An 18,889-nucleotide genomic window follows, 5' to 3' on the forward strand; every position below is an offset into this window, starting at 1 on the left:
CAAAAGCAGGGTCAGGGTTAGGGTTAGGTTATGTTAGCATTTAAGATAGATAGCCCCTTCCCCAGTGGGAAGAATCTTGAAAGCAGACATTATTATTAAGACATTCCAAAAACATGGATGCCCACGATCAGGAAAGCCGTATGACAGCGGATCGCTGAGGAGTTTTCGAAATGCACCAATCAAAACATTTGAAAAGCAAGTTGCGCGCAAACAGTCCAGCCCATCGCCTGCAGAAGTCTAGCAGTAAGCATTCCACACGAAGTAGCTACTCTGAGACAAGCGATCAAACCTCATTACTAGTATACTCAGTAAGAGTAACCACAACCTTTTATACAATATAATACTAAATTTTTTTGCTTCGATTAACAGACTTTTGATCGATGTGTCAGCTGGGAGGATCCAACAAAGTGGGTGGTACTAAGGTACCCATGGAATAAGGACCATAGTAGGGTTTTTCACACGCTTCGTAAACTGCGCCAAGTAGATGTTGTTCTCAATAGGAACCAACTCGGTTCAGATAGTGGTGAGGAGACTTTTACATTTGGAGAATCAGTTTATTTTAGATTTTTTCCCTCTTTCTAAGTCCAAATTAGCTAATACCGTGTAGTTATAAAGGACTTTTTAACATTTTTGAGGTAGATTGTTTTTTCTTTGTTTCTTTCTTTTTGATGTTGCAAAACTAATCGCTTTCGAGTGTCTCTCGAGAGTTGTCGAAGAGAAATGTTTGTAAACGTGACAAAAGAAACATCAAGTGATAATCAAAAAGGAAAAGCAAACAAAAAGCCGAGAAAGACAGTAAAAAAGAACAAATGTAAACGAAACAGTGCTTTCTTCATATCCGGGTGATGATTCTATTTTTCGTCATAGACAGGTTGAACTTTCCAATATAATTATGGGCTTGGGTTTGAGTAACTAGCTTATTTTAATTCCTCAGTTACTTTTGCTGAGTGCATTGAAGACAATGAGAAAATTCTGCGCGCCCATACCAGTGTGTCTAAAAGAGTTCGCACTGTTGTTCAAGAAAAAATTCCAAAGGTAACGTGGTGTTCATTTTTGAGAGCTCGCAATTCTACGGCCACCCATCAAATGCACTGTAAATAACAGCACAGCAATGTTAAAAATTCGAAACATCACAGCCGCAGAAGCAACATCTGAAAACATTGCTTAGTTAAAAAAGGTCTTGTAAGCCGCAATACCCATCATTAAAAAAAAGCTTGCAGTTTCACATGGCTATCTGCTTTTAATTTAAGCGTTAAATCGCAGATTATATGTGTAAGCTTGTTAAGACGCTAAGTAACACTTCATGCAGATTACCGCCTGAAAATAATGGTAGCTTGGTAAGGTTACGATTGAAAGACCTATTTCCCTGTTTCTTTCAGGGAGACCTTAAAACAAAGCGAAGAACCGCTGAACGGAGAGATAGTCACGGAGAAGATTGCGACAGAGAATCTTCCTATTCAGAATCTGACAGCTACATGGAAACCAGCATTTGAGACGAAAGAGATTCTCTACATTGGTCACTTATAACGTTATCACTTTGGTGCCTTTTATATCAAACCTTCAACACCTATGCCTTTATACTTGAACACTTCTCCCTGGCCATTAAGTTTCTCAGAATTGGTTTTAACTACCTACCCACAGACAGCATGGGATACAATTATACGATTCAGTTAATCGTATACCTACCCGTTCAGTTGTCCAAGACAATGGTCGGTAGTTGTTAGTCGCTTTGGAATCTTGCGATCTTTGAGTGATTCGTATCCTAAGTTTGAGTTTGTGATATCCCCCTACTCCCTCCCCCCGTTTCCCCTCCCCTCCCCCTCCCCCTCCCTTATTACTCATACCCCCATCTTCTTTAAAGAATGTAAGAGGGGTCTTTTGTATTGGATCAAGAAATGTCTTAGAAAACGCATTGACTAGTTTAGTATACATTTACGAGAAAACGTGCTATTTTATAAATAATTTGTTAATAGGATAGTTGAACAACATTTAATTGGACAAACCATATAACTCATAAACCAGTTTTCGGATGTTTTTTAACTTCTATCCAGTTTCTGCATAATTAATTTTAAATGTGAAAGGTGATGTAAATTTTTCATAGTTTTCTACTATATCCATTTTGTTAATTTTGAAGGTAAATTGGATATCTTGGTCTTGTAACAAGTAAGCTACAGGGCATGTAGAAAATTGACAATTTTGGTCTATTTTTAAATACCAATTCGTATAATAACCTTACCATTTATGCATGTTACGCAATGTTACTTTGTAAACCGATCGGTGGAATGTATTCTTAATATTTTAAAGTTTGAATTTTACCACGGGTAACTTTACCCTGTAACTCAAGCATATGCATCACGCATTTCATATGCTAACATGGCACTGGATACTTCACCGTTTTTAACCTCTTAAAAACCATAACAGTGATCAGCATCAAGTTTCTCCCTACGGTATTACTGCTGAATCGTTTTTTTTTAAGATCATGAGAATAAAGGAAGTAATCGCCAACCTAAGGAGCTTGATTGTCAAAAGGAATTATCCTTGTCATTGAAATGTATAGAGACGTCGTCACTTCTCGACATCTTCACGTGGTTCAGGTTCTGCGTCCGGTTCATCAACGCGCAGAGCTTCTATAACTCGATTTCATAGCCTACCTGATAGAAACGGCAAGGCTTCAAGCTAGAAATGTTCTGCTCTCAGACTATAACAGCCCAGAAAGGACTGATTACCGGAGAGACGGAACCAGGAGAAAACAAAAAGGAAACAAAAAAAACGTTTTGTTTATAGATGACATCTGCCAAGACAGGACAGCTACTTAAGAGACAGAACCGAGTTAAAAGAGAATTACAAGTTCTGCTTACAGATGAAAATGGCTCAGATAGAACTTGGGACAACTCTAAGTAAAACTTGGCCTGTCGTTTTAAGCAGAGGACAAAAATGACAATTGGTCTCAAGTTTTTTTTTTTTTTTTGACTAAGCGGGGTAGTAAGTCGCTTGCAGGCAGTTTGAAACCAAGTCCCCAGTAACTACCGCCCATCCTCTTGACGGTAACTCGGGGAAGGAGTCCACCTCTCGTCTTCCCTACACACGAGAATAAAAGGAGATCGGTCCTTCTTAGGGAAAAACATTTTCTCACTTCGAAGGCAGTATCTAAAATGTTAAGTTTCTCTTCCTGCAGGGCAGTGGGTTGCTCGCATTAGTATCCCACCGGGTTCCTCCTCGCTCCTCGATCCCCGTTGACTGTCACTCAAAATTTCAGCATCTCTTCTTCCCTTAGTTTAGTGGCAAATGCCCCCTCATGTTCGTTAGTCTTAGGGATAAACTTTTCATACAGTTTGAGAAGGAAGCATAAAAAATATATTTAGGACTCACTTTTCGCAGAGGGCATTATGTCTCTGGCTAGTAGCGTCGGTAGGTACTTGGTGAGATCCTTCATACATGCATCAATACAGAAGAACATATGGGAATACATGGTCATTTGCATTTATTAACATAAATTAAGGATTACACCAAGTGCTTACCGTAGCGTCGCACCAAGTCCCGCTGACTGCTTTCTCCCTTGACCTTCACCTACGAAAAACCTCAGCCTCTCCGCTTGTTTTCCCCAAGGGAACGGAATACTTTTCCTTTTATCGGCGGTGGCTTCACCCATAAAGGTTCGAACTCTCACTTTCTGCCGAAGGCAGTGAGCCCTTTGCTAGTAGTTTGGAACACAGCCAACACGAAAGCCAGCCCACTATCTCGTACACGCGCGCGCTGCATTTGCGTGAGAAGTCATACACGCACGAGTTATGCGTGAGTATAAGGAAAGGAGATATCCTGGTTAGATGGCCTGGGTGGACATTATATTGTACTCCAGTTGTTTTCGTGATGGCGATATTCGCGAGACTTGCCTTGCTTTTGATAGCTTATTGGGGTGTGGAACCTTCGTATGGCAGTGAGAAGGATATCAGCGAGGAGGATTACTACAAAAGTAAGTGTTAAGCCAATCCTATGTGCAAATATTTCGATCACCGACGTCCAAAATCACTCACCACAGTAGGCGATGTTCTGCAAGGTCATGTTTACTTGGTTTCTTCTTCCCAAGAGTCCTCATGAAATTTTTACCTCTCAGATGGAAAAAAAAGGCGGTGTGATGGTTTCATTTCACCTTCTTAAGGATTCCTGTTAAGATATCCACTATTTCTAGATTCTAGAAAGTCCATGTGTAACACTCATAGGAAACAAACGCGCCATAATAAAAAAAGATTAATGTTTGAACGAACACTGACCCGAGGGCAAGATAAGCTGTTTTAAGAAACCAGCTTAAGGCACTGTAAAAGTTCGTAGTGCAATGAAATAGATGCCTGGTATTTTCAGCTGAAAGGATGTTTACATCTGATGTATTTTTCGTCCATCAGACGGTTAGAACTTCTGCAGATAGGGAGATCAAGAAAATAGCGACAACATTGTTGTCTTGTACAATGAAAACATATGAAGTTCACATATTTTGAACTGCGGTATTAGATACGTATGATGCACGATCCTCGCAGTAGATAGCGCTATTTAAGCAATAGCGAAAATCAGACCTGAAAAAAATCAGGCCGTGCAGGCCTGATTTTTAGCGAAAAATAGCGAAAATCAGGTCTGATTTTCGCTATTGCTTAAATAGCGCTATCTACTGCGAGGATCGTGCATCATACGTATCTAATACCGCAGTTCAAAATATATGAACTTCATATGTTTTCATTGTATCTGATTTATCACTTTCACGGGTTTATTACGAATCAACTTAACGGCCTGCTCCCAGTTGGCTTGTTAGCTCAATTGGTAGAGCGCTGCACTAGTATCGCAGAGGTCAGTGGTTCGAATCCCGTACAGGCCTGATTTTTTTCAGGTCTGATTTTCGCTATTGCTTAAATAGCGCTATCTACTGCGAGGATCGTGCATCATACGTATTGTTGTCTTGTGTTCTTCTCTATCAGGGTTTCAAAACATTCCACCCGCTATTGAAACTGCTAAGAAGCTCTACAAGACCTTCTTTGGAGGGGAAGCTAGAAAAATCCAGAAACGACAAATCCTTGGAAACTATTTTGACGTAATTCTTGTCTTTGATTCATCCAGCTCCGTTAGCAGTGGAGAATTCGCGAAAGGATTGAAAGCTTTGCGAGATCTTGTGGGCAAATCACGAAATGACACTGTCTATGCAGCCGTTACTTATGCGACCCGTGCCAAAATTGAGTTTAAATTCGCTTCGCGTTTCATCGCAGATGAAAAAATTGGCGCCATCAGGCGCACCGGCGGGAAAACTAACACTCAGGCTGCGCTCAAACTTTGTAGAAGAATGTACACTGAGGCTCAATATGGCGCCCGGCAAGGAAGCTTCCACAGAGTTCTTATAGTCACAGACGACCAGTCCAACATCAAGAGGAATGAAACTATTCCCAGTGCATTTGAACTTAAAATGATGGGAATCGAAATATTTGTAATCGCGGTAGGTGAATACCTTGAGGGGATCAAAGAATTGGTACAGGTGGCAAGCTCATCTGATGCTCATATGTACCGTGTGTTAAATATGAGTGGACTGGTACAGATGATCAAGCTCATTCCTGATCAGGCCGGGAAAAAAACGTGGATTGAAGAAAGTTTTGGACAATCTGAAGGAGACGGTGAGGAATCAAGTCCCTTAGGAAGACTTTAATTCCAAAAGTTGACGTATTGACGTCAGGGACCGGTAACAATTTATCTCCTGAGTGGGGAGGTGTGGAGGATTTTGATTGTGTCATCGTAAAATTTACCTGATCCTTCACAAGGCTCGGTAACATTCAAACGATCTCCTCTCATTAGCAGTTAATTGGCATTAAATCATCTATAGTCCCCCTCCACTTAAACTCTGTTAGCGAGGACGAATTTTCCCCCTCCCCTCCCCCACTCCGTTCCTCTTGAAAGCATGTGATCCAGCCAGAATCCTCCGCCGCCCTCCCAGGCGGTAAATGGTGATTGGTGATGTAAATGTAGATGTTTGTGTTTTTGATATATAAAGAATAGCCTCAGGGAGTAATATTGGGTGCTATGGGAAATGTGATTATGGGGTTTTCTTGAAAAAAGATATACCTCGTGTGTTTCTCTACGACAACTAAGAAAATAGAGGGAATGTTATATACATAATTATATATCTCTAGTGCCGTAGAAGAGAGTAAAAATAAATTTCAGTTGTCAGGAAATAAAACGAGAGTGACTTTAGCTTGCACCAATGAAACAGTTTGAAGACTTTGGAAAAGGCCTTCTAATAGGAAAGCGTCTAACTGATAAGGCTTAGCATCGTAAATTGCGATTGAAGCATCAAACAATACATACACATAGAAACTAAAGCTGGTTTAATGTGTCCTAGTTTGTCATATACTGATTCAATAGTTGCTTTTGGAGTCTAAAGGGTAAAATTATGTAATCATCATTTTTTCTATCGCGGTCAAGATTTGAGCAGAAAGGAAAAAAACCTGTCCACAGTTAAAATCACCCTATGAGTAAAAACGAAAGAAAATTAGCAAAAACAAACAAACAAAAAGGTAGATACATAAAATATGACAATGCCATAAACATTTTTAAAATGCTGATGCTTTAACAACACCAGCCAAAGAAACTGTGAAGCAAACAAGCAAAGAACAAACTAGAGAAAAAAATTACAAACAAATATAAAACAAAACAAAACAAAACATTTAAAGAAGCAAACAATTGGCAAAAGGGCCACTAACAGACCAACGTTCTAATTACCAAAAAATAACAAATGATAGCCTTTTCCATTGTGATTTGAGCACACGCATTTATCATTCATAATGGACATGGATAAACATTATTGCCTTCCAAGTATGACTGCTTGCCTTATCTTCATGACTTCTGATTCCCAACTGCGTCTGTAACTGACCGGTGTTACGAGTTTGACAACTTCAACGAGACCTTGCATGTCACCAGCTCTGTATAAATGCGCATCCAATGAACTAGCTAGGTGCGCCAATTCATAAATTCCATCCAAGTATTCTCCTACTCCAATCACAAAGATCTCTGCCCCGTTGAGCTTCAGGTCCATGGCATTCAAAAGGGTTTTGTTCGGTTTCACGTTGGACTGTCCATCAGTCACAACCAGAACGCGTTTGAAACTTCCGGCCCGGGCTCCGCTGCCAAGATTTTGAAAAAGTCGTAAGCTTTTCTCTAACGCCTCTTGCATGTTTGTTTTTCCGCCGGTTCTTTGCAGTCTCTCCAGTTTTTCATTGGCTTTTTCACCGGTAGTAAATGTGAAGACAGTATGCGCCTGATTGGCTACTGTAATAGCTGCGTGTAGAGAGTCTGCTGCACCCCTGTCAATCAACATTTGAATGGCTTTGATGCCCTTCTGGAATTCAGCCCTGCTGATCGAGCTGGAGGAGTCGATGATATAAATGATATCATAGTGGCCACGTAGTTGTCTTTTGAGGCGAGAAGCGTCCGTTTGCGCCAAAAAGTGCATTTGAAGCTTCTTGCTTGTGGTTCTTGCAGACGGAATGTGCTGAAATTCTTGAACGAGAAAGTAAAAACTGTTTTAGATTTCTGGAGAGGCACAAAGCAAGTTTGTGTTGTTGGGAAACAGATGTCTATTATGCTTAAGGACATCTGGTGCTTTCTTTAAATTGAATTTACAGAATTCTGTCACTAGAAATCTTACAAACAATTGATTTAGATGGACGATCAAACGGTCACTCTTTGCAACTGTTGACTCTGAAGACCGTTCTCCTGATGTTCAGGACATTTTGAAAAAAGAAATGCATGAAATATGATTAAGAAAACGATCATCTTTTTCCAGAAGTTGATCAAATTTGTGAATATTTTCTCGGTCTCTATTACAAAGCTTCATAGGGGAATCAGAATATCTTCTCGTGACACAACCAAAATTCTCCGACCCCCCCCCCCCCCTCTCCTCAACCCCCAGAAGATAAATAATGGCCGGTCGCAAAATTGAACCCAAAAAAATATATACTGAAGTAAACATGTGTATCAGGTAAAACTACGAGTTATTTATATCTTTTGTCTCCTCAATTTTCTTTTGTTATGGCGCTTGCACACGCACATTTACTGTGTAATTAAAAGATGGAGTACTCTGAGACATGAATGCCCTAGATAGGTGAAAGGTCACACCTGTAAACACGCGATATTATTGACCGTCTACTTTTTGAACATGACTTTTTTCTCAATTAAATCTGCCGTCATCGGGTGTTTTAGTTGGCACTGATCCTGTGATATAAACAGCGTAAAACTGAGAATATTTGTTGAATTCATGAGTTCAGCTGTACAAATGCAGAAGTATGTATTAAAACCATGCAGACTGACACAGTTTTTTTTACTTGAAGTCAAGACACCCTTTTTCGAAAGATCATCAGTCTCCTATTGAAATATAGTTGCCTCAAGAAAGTTGGTTAGTACTTGAATTCACTATGTGGGGTATTGATAAGGCTTGCTTATAGTGGAGACGGAGAAACGACATTTTAAAGTAAGCCCTTCAATTAAATAGATAATGAAAAAGTTAAAACATTTGTTCGAAAAAAAAACTTAAAAATGATCTCCACTGAAATTGACCTTTTCAGCAATGGCGATAGAATCCATTAGTTTGGCAAAGCTCAGGCGAATGAGCGAACGCTACCATTTTTCTTCAGTTAAGCAGCATTCTTCTAGGTATATCGTTGTGTGAAAGGAAAGATTTAGAATGCCAGCTTTTGCCACAGGCTCTCTCTCGGACGGTTTGCTCAAACGTTGATCGATACAAGAAAATATCTAGACATTGAGTAGCGCGATGAAATCATACTTTTCGTCAACTTTGTAATCAATATGTCTGTTTATAAAAAGAAAAAGAAATCGAATTCGATCAGAATTGTAAGTGTTTTCAATCATTCTGTACTAGAGTTATAAAATTATCGCCGCAGCTTCAGTATACCCCAATCACAGTTTTTTAACCTTTCCTTCAAGAAAAACCTCTCTATGTTAGAAACTGCTATTTCACGATCCTAGTTCAGGCTCTGACAACATCTAGGGTTCATATCCAGGTAGAAGTTCAAGCACATTCTATTGATAAGAAAGTTAACATACACAAACAACCTACTGTTGTAATCCTCCAGAAGCCTTCTGTCATTCTGAAAATCACAGGACACCTCAATTACAAGCACTTGAATTAAAACCCACAAAAGTCGAAGAAAACAGGACATTTGTTTTGCTTTTTGTAGAAGTCAGTGTGGTCACCAGATGACTCTTAGCATGTATAAGAAATGCCAAAGATACCCCAAATGGAGTCTTTAATATCAATATTAGTGTCACTTCATTTATTTACGTCTCCTTTAACTCAGTCGTCTTTGATGCAGATCGCCGTAAGCCGTGTTTTGTTTCAGAGGAGGATCTGTTCTGCACTGGGCTTTCATTTGTCGATGATAGAGCTTGCCTTTCTGCCGACCTGAGAAGTTTTCGCTGGCCATTTTATCAATGCCTTTAAACTCTTTTAAAGTTTTTCAATTGAAAATACTGTCGAGTTCGCTGTTTTTTTTGTTTTTTTTTCGGCCAGTGGGTCAATTTTTTTTCAGAGATAGGCATCGTTTGTTATCCTCTTGGCGATACGCCACATCATGATCTCCGGCTGTCACCGCGGGATTGTGCTAATAAGAGGATTATTTAATTGATAAAAGTAATATTAAGTCATGAAGATCTTGCCGTGACCGTGCTCAGGAGACTTTTCAACACTTTTTGGTAATCTAATAGATGACATATTTCTGTTTAAGTGAATACAAAGTCCAGAAGATTTGGGGTCGAGCTTTGAAAAAGGTGGAAACAAGCACGTGAGTCTATAAAAAAAAAGGAAAGAAAAAAGAACCCCACACTGGTAAACGAAAAAAATTGAATGTGAAACAGATCAACACAAAAAACATTCATAACAGCCAGAGTATGCAAATATAACAAACAACAAACTCGCTCTAACTAGATGTAAAGGTTGAATTTCTCTGTTCCGATTTTAATATGACAACAATTATTTAGGCATTGCAACTATATATTTGCAGCGGCGTAAACAGTTTGTTGTCTTTGATGAATTTCCAGCTCTTATAGCAAAGATCGCTGAACAAGAGGAAGATTAGACGAGACAGACGAGAAGACCGAAATTATCACATAAGCTCATAGTTGTGGGCTAGATTTTCGTCCAACATTTAAAAACCAGAGGCCGATTACCCAAGAACAGCTGAGGAGTTAAAGTTTTGCGAGCAGCTGAGGTGCTACAATTTTGCGAGTAGCGGATCGAGGTGTTAAAATTTTATGGAACTCTTCTAACTTTTAATCTTAGAAGTTGGGAAGAACTTTTGGTAAAAGGTGTAGCATTGGAAATAAAGGGGAAAAGAGAACAGAAATTAGATATTAATTAACAAAATCAGGCTGTCGAAGTGGTATCCACAATTGGCTTAGCAGAAACTTGCCAAAAACATTTATTATAAATATAGATAATTGGCCAGCCATTGGTGTGTGATCCTCCCCAACACAGGGCTACATATTCGACCAATGCTGGCGTTTAAAACGATGTATGCTGACGTTTCTCCTCCTGACCGTTCTTCGGGTTGGATGGTATTACTAGAGGAGCTGCTTGCACTAGAAAACAAGCTCCTTCAAGCTGGTCTTTTATGGACGTTGCCTTCCGCTGGTACGTTTGAACTTTTTTCGGGGCTGTCTTAATTGGGGAATTCCCTGTAATTCCAAAATGCTTTCTTTTGCTCACTGCTGCTTCTGTTAAATCGGTGATTAGTAACTTTTAGTCAAATCTGTCACAATTTCTCCTCTACTGTAAGGCTATATTACTGACTTCGCGCGAGCAAACAGTCAAAATACCAAGCTTCGCAAAGCAAAAGCCGTCAACTTCAAAAACAGTTTTCGGAGAAATAGTAAGAGGTGCGCTGAGGTACGATACACTCATAAATAGTCTTATCTATAGGGAATAATAAATTGTACTTTTTAGACAAATGGAAGCAAGGAATATTAAAAAAGAAATTAGAGAATGAGTTGCGATTGACAGAGATTTGTACCCTCTGAAAAAGTTTTTCTAATTCTTAAAATACAAAAATATAAATTGCATATCAAAAATTCAGTGGCCTCAAGTTATGGGGGAAGGCTTTGTATTTCAATCACCATTTTTCTAGTATGCAGAACTTGGCATTAGGGACTTGGACCTAGACTTGAACTTTCCTCTTCAAAACGCCGCAACCACATGGTAAGACCACCATATTGGAAATATGAGAGGATCATATCACAAAGCTTTGTATGGGAGGTTAGGCTCCGCTCTGTAACTCAGTAAATAATGAAGGAAATAAACTCGAACCATTAGGAAGGCAAAAACTATTTTGATCAGAGCTTCTATAGCTCGTTGCTAAGGGTTTTTTCTATTCCGGTTATAAGCCGTCTCGGCTATGAGCCCCTCTGTTTATACACCCTCCTAAAACCCCTTATGAAGTTGTGTAAGCCCAGGGCTTAGAAGCGGCAGTTTACGTTATGAGATGTTATAACTTTCTCTTCTTCCTCCAACATTGCTTTCTCAGCGCCTTTATAAAATAGATAAAGTCCACTAAACTACTTTGAGAGCAAACAAAGATATGAGTAATGGAGTTACATGTCACAAGATGAGTTAATAAGTTGGAATATACGCATATCACTGAGATGGTGCGTTAAATCGGAACACCAGGATTGATGGAAAGCTCTCAGAAATAGAGTCCTTGCTTTACAGAGTTTAAGATGCCATCAACATACGTGACCACCACCTTTTGCATTTCTTCTTTATCGCCGTTTTTCTCGTCGCCAGGAAATAAAACGCATGTTCGGAAGATGGACGAGTCGCTTGACAACTGACTTGGACAACGCAAGCCAATATTGTCGGGAAGAAACGTCTTGATTTCAGCTCCGTCATTCGTTCCTCTGGCGCGGTTGAGCCAATACGCCTTGTCCCACTTGTGTTCAGAGACAACATGCAGCTGCAGATTCTCGTCGAAGGTTTTCTCTGTGCCCATAAATTCCTTGTTTAAATCTGAAAGAAGCAGGCCGTCTTGCAATTCCTTGTTGGACGACCACATTTCAGCCTGGATATGAGCCTTCTTTTCTCGAATTGTTCCGAAGGAATTCAGCTTCTTTGATTCATTGTACCTAGCGATCACACCACAGCGAAAATTTTTACGGCTCAGGAATATCTCGATAGCGAAAGGCTGGGAACCAAGATCACCGATATTTCTAACTGTCCACGTACCTCCTCCATTAGGAAAAAGTGCAGCTCTCGACATTTTGATTGCTGGGTGACAAACTCCATATTCATCTGTGTCCTCTTTGAGAATGTCCCAACAGCGGTCTGCGTCCTCACTGTCTTGAAATATGTTTTCATGTCTGATTATGGTTTTCTCCTCGTCCACTGCTATAAACGATCTTGAGGCCTTCAAGGATCGACAAACTGTGCGTGTATTGGCGTCCCAAAATGTCCACGAACCCGACCAGACAGCAAGGACACTGTTACAGAAATTAGTCCACTGAGAAGCTGCGATACTGGCCATATCGACTCACGCCACTAGAGATATCGCACAGCAAATTGTTCGATACGTGCCCCTTCAAAAGTAATTTGAGATCACGTAAAGATAATTGCAATGTCACAGTCACGCCACCTCGAAAAAAAAACAGTCTGATAATTTGGCTAATGATATAGAAAAATTCTTGAAACATTACTCAAAAATAAAGGCTGTATAACGACGCTAGAAGGAAGTGTTGCAGAAGATTTGTTCACATGCAAAACAGAAAACACGTCGCATCTCACATATTTATTAGCTTGTGTACAGCTGCCCCCTATCCTCTAAAAGAAAATCGGGAGGGGCACCCTTCTCGCTGTACACAGGCTAGTAAACTACAAGCTAAAAGTGCTATTTATCTATGGTCAAGTAAAATTAACACACTTTTTTCAAAGCTAGACCTGTTCTTCATGTACCTCTATAATGGGGGTGTTTTTTCAGTCTCCTCTGACGGCATAAAATGGATCAAGTACTTCAAAGATCAAAGATCGTTCTAATGAAGGGTTAACGCTCGAAACATCAGCTTTCAGAACTCTTTGCGGTGGCCAATTTACGATATCAACTCAGTTGATAAAACCCCGAGTAGTTCAAAGATCGCGTGCTGAATAATCCTCCATGGTTCACCTTTGACCATCAAGTGAGGTACTACGGACTGAATTATGTTATAAAAGTTTTCAACAAGGATGGAGTGTTTCAGTACTGCATTGGTGGCATGGGTTCTGGAGAAGGAAAAATGAGTTATCCTTCTGGAATAACCATTAACAAGTTCAACGACTAGATCGTGTGTGACTACAGTAACCATGTTCGGTTCTCTCTAGCGTTCGACTATCATCACTTTATTTTGAACGGAAACTACTAGGATTTCCAACCCTGAGTGTATACAGTTCACTAATACCAATAACATGCTACCACATTAATTCAACAGTCCTTCGTCAGTTGTTTTTTATTGTTTGAAAAGCCGAATTATACACATATTTTTATTGGTTTTTACTTGCTATGATATAACTTACAATTACAATTACAATTTATCACTTATAGAGCGCTATTTACAATGACAGATCAACAGCGCTTTACAATCAATCCTAACCCGCCCATCCCACCCCAGGGGAGGACATCCACCACACAGTAATCTCGTGCGTGGGAAATTAACGTCTCCTACCCCTAACTCTGTAGGAGACGGGACCTCCATTTATTCGTCCCTATCCGAGAAGACTAGAATATCTAACCATTTCTTGATGTTATAGAAAGGAAGCATATTCTTCTCAATTATTTTAAGACCTTGAGTGTTGGTCCGGCCGGGGCTCGAACCCTCGACCTCCCGCACAACAGTCCAGCGCTCTATCCACTGAGCTAACCGGGAGGCGGTTAGCTAACTTAGAGACAATGTGCGCTCTGATTGGTGAAAAATCTATTGAATATTTGCCAGCATAACCATAGAAAACTGAAACTTCTTCCCTTCCTGTGAAATGGCGTGCACGGGGCGAATTTCCAGATTTTATTTTGGTAAGGGCCTTTGGTTTGAAGGAAACGTAGAGGACGCTTTGAACGTCAAAAACAACGACAAAGATGTTTTTTTTTTTTAACATCATCAAATTTTATATTTAAAATTAAAAACTGAATGTGCTCCCAAGATTTATGGTAATTCTGATTGTTGTCCGAGATTTCAGCTTTCGTTTGATAATCTTTGCCAATTTCAAGCGTTTTAAGCTGTTACTGTAAATTTTAACAAGGACTCCATGAAAGATGAGCTTTAATACAAGCTGAGGCAACAGAAACCAATTTGGTTGAAGGACTTGGAGGACCGCGAGTAAACAAAATAGCTGGATGATGTTTGAATCGCGTTTTCGGTCAGTCAGTTTCTATTGCTTTGATTGGTGTATCACCCTTTTTGACGGTTTTCATGAGAATCATCAACGACTTGATTACAAAATAGGATTAATTTATCGTTCTCTCTGACAAACTTCTTTCATATTTCTGTCATAAAAGCAGTGAACACTCTTTCTATCGGTTTACCAGCTGATAAACCACTTGGAATTTTGGAAGAACACTCGAAAAGTTTGTAAACCACTCAGCTGCGCCTCGCAACATCCCACGTGTAGTTTACAGGATTCCTCGTAAGTGCGACAAAGTCTAAATCGGCGAAACTGTTATACCTATGGAGGAGGGAATCAAGGAAAACGACAGGGATATCCTACTCTCTAGGACTTCCGCCTTTGCAGAGCACGCCCTGAATATCCACTACAAAGTAAAGTTTATTGATCACAGTAAAGTTTATTCACAGGGTGAAAGAGGCAATCCACTGTAGACTTCACCCTAAACAACATCAACAGCAACAAATGGAATAGAAATCCGAGAAGACTGGATGCCGACGATGAAGAAACACAGCAGAAAGATATCCTTGCGGCAGCGGACTTCGGAGGCAGCAACAATAATAACAACAACAACTTTATTTGCACCCTGAATTAAATTAAATTTACATTACAATAAAGTAAGAAACCAGAGAAAGTTACGATTCTAATGGCTTTCTTTTGCAATGCAAAAAGAGGCTGCAAAGAAGTTTGATAAGTATTGCCCTAAGCTATTATACAGTGTGTCAAAAATGGATATATAAGAGCATAGTATAGGTCCAGTAAGGTTTTGCTATTAAGATAATAGCGAAGTTTTGGTAGAGTGCCTATACTACGTTTAATCTTTTTTACAATATAGTTAATATGACTTTTCCAGTTGAGATTTGAGTCAATGTAAATCCTTAGGTAACTGATGGAGTTTTCCTCTGTTAGAGATTGATTATTGATAAATAATGTAACTGACTTGGGTAGTTGTTTTAGGACTGGGTGAAACAGTACAAAATTTGACTTACTGATATTCAACGAAAGTTTGTTTGCACCTAACCAGGAATGAACATTACTGAGTTCATTATTAAGAATACTTTTTAATAAATTAATATTCTTGTGTTGAAGAAATGAGTTGGCATCATCAGCAAATAGATGGAAGTGTAGTTGCCTAAAACAGTTATGGAAATCATTGATATAAATTAAGAAAAGGAGAGGTCCTAGTACCGACCCCTGGAGATATTTACCGACACCATAGGAGATATTTTACCCTTACCTTGTTACCCCCACCGACGCAGCACCTAGCAAAAAGGCCTGGGTCGAGTACTCGAAGTCTAGGCTACTAAAGATTTCCTCTCGTAAAAAAGCAAGCAAACGAAAAAACCCCTCGTCTTTCTCTGCTAATTTGTTTAATCTGTATCTGTCTGTGTTTATCTCATAGCCTCAAATTTGTGCCTCGTGTAACTGAGGTTTTGATTGCATGGTACATACAAACATAGATAACATTTAACATACATACATACACATGTACGGTACTGTGCAAAAGTAATGCAAACGATAAACGCGGCCAAATATCGCGATATATCGGCGATACTTGTTTGAAAATCACCCACGGCTTTTTACCCTGTGGAGTATAAAATGCCCTCATAATCTTCGCGTAGTTAATCAAAGAGCCATTGAGTCTTAATATATTTGTTTGATTACGGGTGTAGAAGTGTTGTTCATTATTCACTTATTGCACTCGCATAGAAAAAAAAAAAAAAAAAAAAAAAAACACAAACAAAGTTCGTTGTTCGATCGAAGGCGGACCGTATTTGAAAAACTTTGAAACCCATACACGGCTTTTTGCGCTGTAGAGTATGAATTACCCCTTAGACCTTTTCATCAAACATGTAAATCAGACTACGTTTGTAGAAGTATTGTTCATTATTCACTTGTTACACTCGCATAGCACAACAAAGTCAAACAAAGTCCATTGATACATCGATTTTCGATCGTGTTTGAAAACCAGCCACAGCGTATTACCCTCTAAAGTATAAAATATCCTTATAATCTTCATGTAGTTAATTAAAAAGCTAGAGTCTAAATCTCTTTAATTCATGCTTGACTACGCGTGCAGAAGTGTTGTTCATTATTCGCTTGTTGCACTCGTACAGCAACAAAGTCCGTTGATAGATCGATTTCCGATCGTGTTTAAAAAACTTTGTAAACTACGTTTTAAACCTTTTTTTAATTTAACCTCAACTTATTTAAAGTTATTGAGTCTAAATATATTTGTATGATCACGCACGTCAGAGAAGCTCAGTAAAATAGGAAAAAATATGTATGTAGACAGGAAGAGCAATTTGACATATCATATAATTATTTCGCTTAAACGAGATATAGTAGACAAGCATTTAATTTTCGCCATATGAAAACTCACTCAAGCGAAATTTTCGCTGGAACGGTATATCGCAATGACTAATCTCTGGCTCAGCGATAAATCGCTGCAGCAATATTTCACTGAAGAGATATATGTCGTGATGATGTTCCGCAAGCTCTACGATATATGGTTGGAGGAGTCTAGTGATTTAATGGTATTGAAGTTCAATTAAAAACCAGTAAATTTAGTAAAACCTTATTTGATCAGCATTTCTATAGCTTGTTCCGAAGTGCTTTTTTTGTTCCGGTTATGGGCTCCCTCGGATATAAGCCCGGGTCTTAAAAGCTGCTATTTACGTTATGAGATTTTCCAATCATCTCCTACTCGCGAACATTGCATTCGAAACAACTTAGATAAAAATGTATCCGTTTTACACCTGACGAACAAAAGAGTACTTTTCACTCGAACACACGCGCCATTATATTTTTTACCTTGTTTGCTCGTGTCTAGTTTGACTTTGGGGCTGAGCAATTTTTTTCTGTTATTAAAAGACTGATTTTCGCTCGGAGACTGTTGCTGGTGAATGAGTTGGCAAAGGTCATAGCAGAAGGGCGATATGTCTTTGAAGATGACTGCTTCTTGAACTGTTACGACAACAGTATTTTTTCAATCGTCTTTAAAAAGTGATTAAATTCACTACTTTTGAGAACCAACTAGAAATGCGTGACGTAGTTTGTTGTGTATTAGAGTTCAATACACTACAATAGAATAACGCGTGTATTGACTAAGTGCTATACACAATTGCTTTATTAGAATGCTGTGGAATTATTCAAAATAAAGTCCTCTGATGAGTGAGCAATCACGAAACAGGCTTGTAGTGATGAAAGTGTAGTCTTATATCTACATATATATACATATATCACCCTACAACAGCGCAAATAAAAGAAGCAACCTCTGCCCAAAAGAAAAACTGCTCATCATCGGCCGACCTGAATCATCATCACTCTCTAAACATTATGAACTTGTGTCCTCATGCCGCCACAGAAACAAAGCGTCATTACGCAATAACTGAACAACGCACTTAAATTCACCGGCACACCTCCCATCCCAGGGCCTTTTCCCTTACCCCCAACTCCACCCCCAACTAAGGAAAAAGGCCCTGGGAACAAGGTTGAGTATAAAAAAGATGGTTGAGTGAGCAATCACGAAACAGGCTTGCAGGGACGAGAGCGTAGCTTTGGTATTTTTCTAACCCAACATATATATAAATTTTTTGAACCCGGGGCTAACATGTGAAAAGCTGTCAGTAATAAAGTTGGGTGTGATATTGATTTTGATAATGGCTAACATCCTTGCCATGCGAGGCAGTAAGACAGTCTGCAACTAGAGCAAAATTCATTGGCGTTGTTACAGGATCCCACTTGGCCATTCTACTGATTTTCATTGGAAACTGGTCTTTAAATTTCGGTCCTTTCGATGTATTTAGGGCAACTAGGCTAACGAACTAATTCAATTAATGGTGTTTTTTTTTCCTCCTTCATTGTTTTAAAGCATCGATACTACGATACTACTGACGTAAAATGTGTTGAACCGCAAGCAAAAGACTACTTATCACTGTAGTGTGAAAAATGTCCCTGCTAAGTGAAGCTTGCTGGAAATATTGACCAATCCCCGTCGGGATAATTACATAAGTCAGGCTTGTTAGTTTTAATTTTGTAATCATTCATGAGATCAGGTAGAGGAAGGGTTTTTAAAATTCATAAGATAATCGATTATTGCCCACGAGCCAGCCGAGCGAAGACGCGAGGCTGGCGAAGCGGCAGCATCATAGAGCCGTCCGAAAGTACTGTGCAGGCGGAAAAAATCTCGATTGATTGAGAGACATGGGTTGTTTACCATTTACAGTAAAACTCGGCAATTTCCCGTTGGGAAGTTTCATTGGAGAGTGGTGTGTTCCATTTAAATGAGACCTTATTCGTTTGCAGACCCCTCTCTGTTGCTCCATTCTAGCGAAAAATATCTCCCGCGAAAATTCAAAATGTGCTTCTTATCTGCGTATGTTGTTATGAGAAGTCTTGGATCTGTATCTTCCCATCGCTCCAAAATTTTCATCGACCCTGCTTCACCGT

General features: G+C 39.4%; 4 protein-coding genes across 5 annotated transcripts in view; 3 read left to right on the forward strand and 1 right to left on the reverse strand.

The window, feature by feature from the left end:
* Window positions 1–2,505, forward strand: part of LOC111329242 (neuron navigator 2) — a 5,331-nt gene extending 2,826 nt beyond the window's left edge. Inside the window, exons 7-9 of the mRNA XM_088743102.1 lie at window positions 370–523; window positions 935–1,035; window positions 1,380–2,505. Coding sequence (XP_088599228.1) covers window positions 370–523; window positions 935–1,035; window positions 1,380–1,493 — 369 coding nt within the window. The 3' untranslated portion in view covers window positions 1,494–2,505. The remainder of the gene's footprint in view (window positions 1–369; window positions 524–934; window positions 1,036–1,379) is intronic.
* LOC111342250 (transient receptor potential-gamma protein) overlaps window positions 1–18,889 on the forward strand; it is a 122,780-nt gene that overhangs the window by 48,098 nt on the left and 55,793 nt on the right. The window lies entirely within an intron of this gene.
* Window positions 3,602–6,219, forward strand: LOC148741600 (integrin alpha-X-like). The gene is made up of 2 exons (XM_088743082.1): window positions 3,602–3,970; window positions 4,962–6,219. Exons 1-2 carry the CDS (start codon window positions 3,868–3,870, stop codon window positions 5,675–5,677), a joined length of 819 nt encoding a protein of 272 aa, XP_088599208.1. The 5' UTR covers window positions 3,602–3,867; the 3' UTR covers window positions 5,678–6,219.
* Window positions 6,337–9,961, reverse strand: LOC148741601 (collagen alpha-1(XXVIII) chain-like). Its single transcript, XM_088743085.1, has 2 exons — window positions 9,101–9,961; window positions 6,337–7,524 (listed from the first exon to the last, which is right to left on the reverse strand). Exons 1-2 carry the CDS (start codon window positions 9,201–9,203, stop codon window positions 6,827–6,829), a joined length of 801 nt encoding a protein of 266 aa, XP_088599211.1. The 5' UTR covers window positions 9,204–9,961; the 3' UTR covers window positions 6,337–6,826.

This window comes from Stylophora pistillata, chromosome 1 (genome assembly GCF_964205215.1).
Source record: "Stylophora pistillata chromosome 1, jaStyPist1.2, whole genome shotgun sequence".
Classification (NCBI taxonomy): Eukaryota; Metazoa; Cnidaria; class Anthozoa; order Scleractinia; family Pocilloporidae; genus Stylophora; species Stylophora pistillata.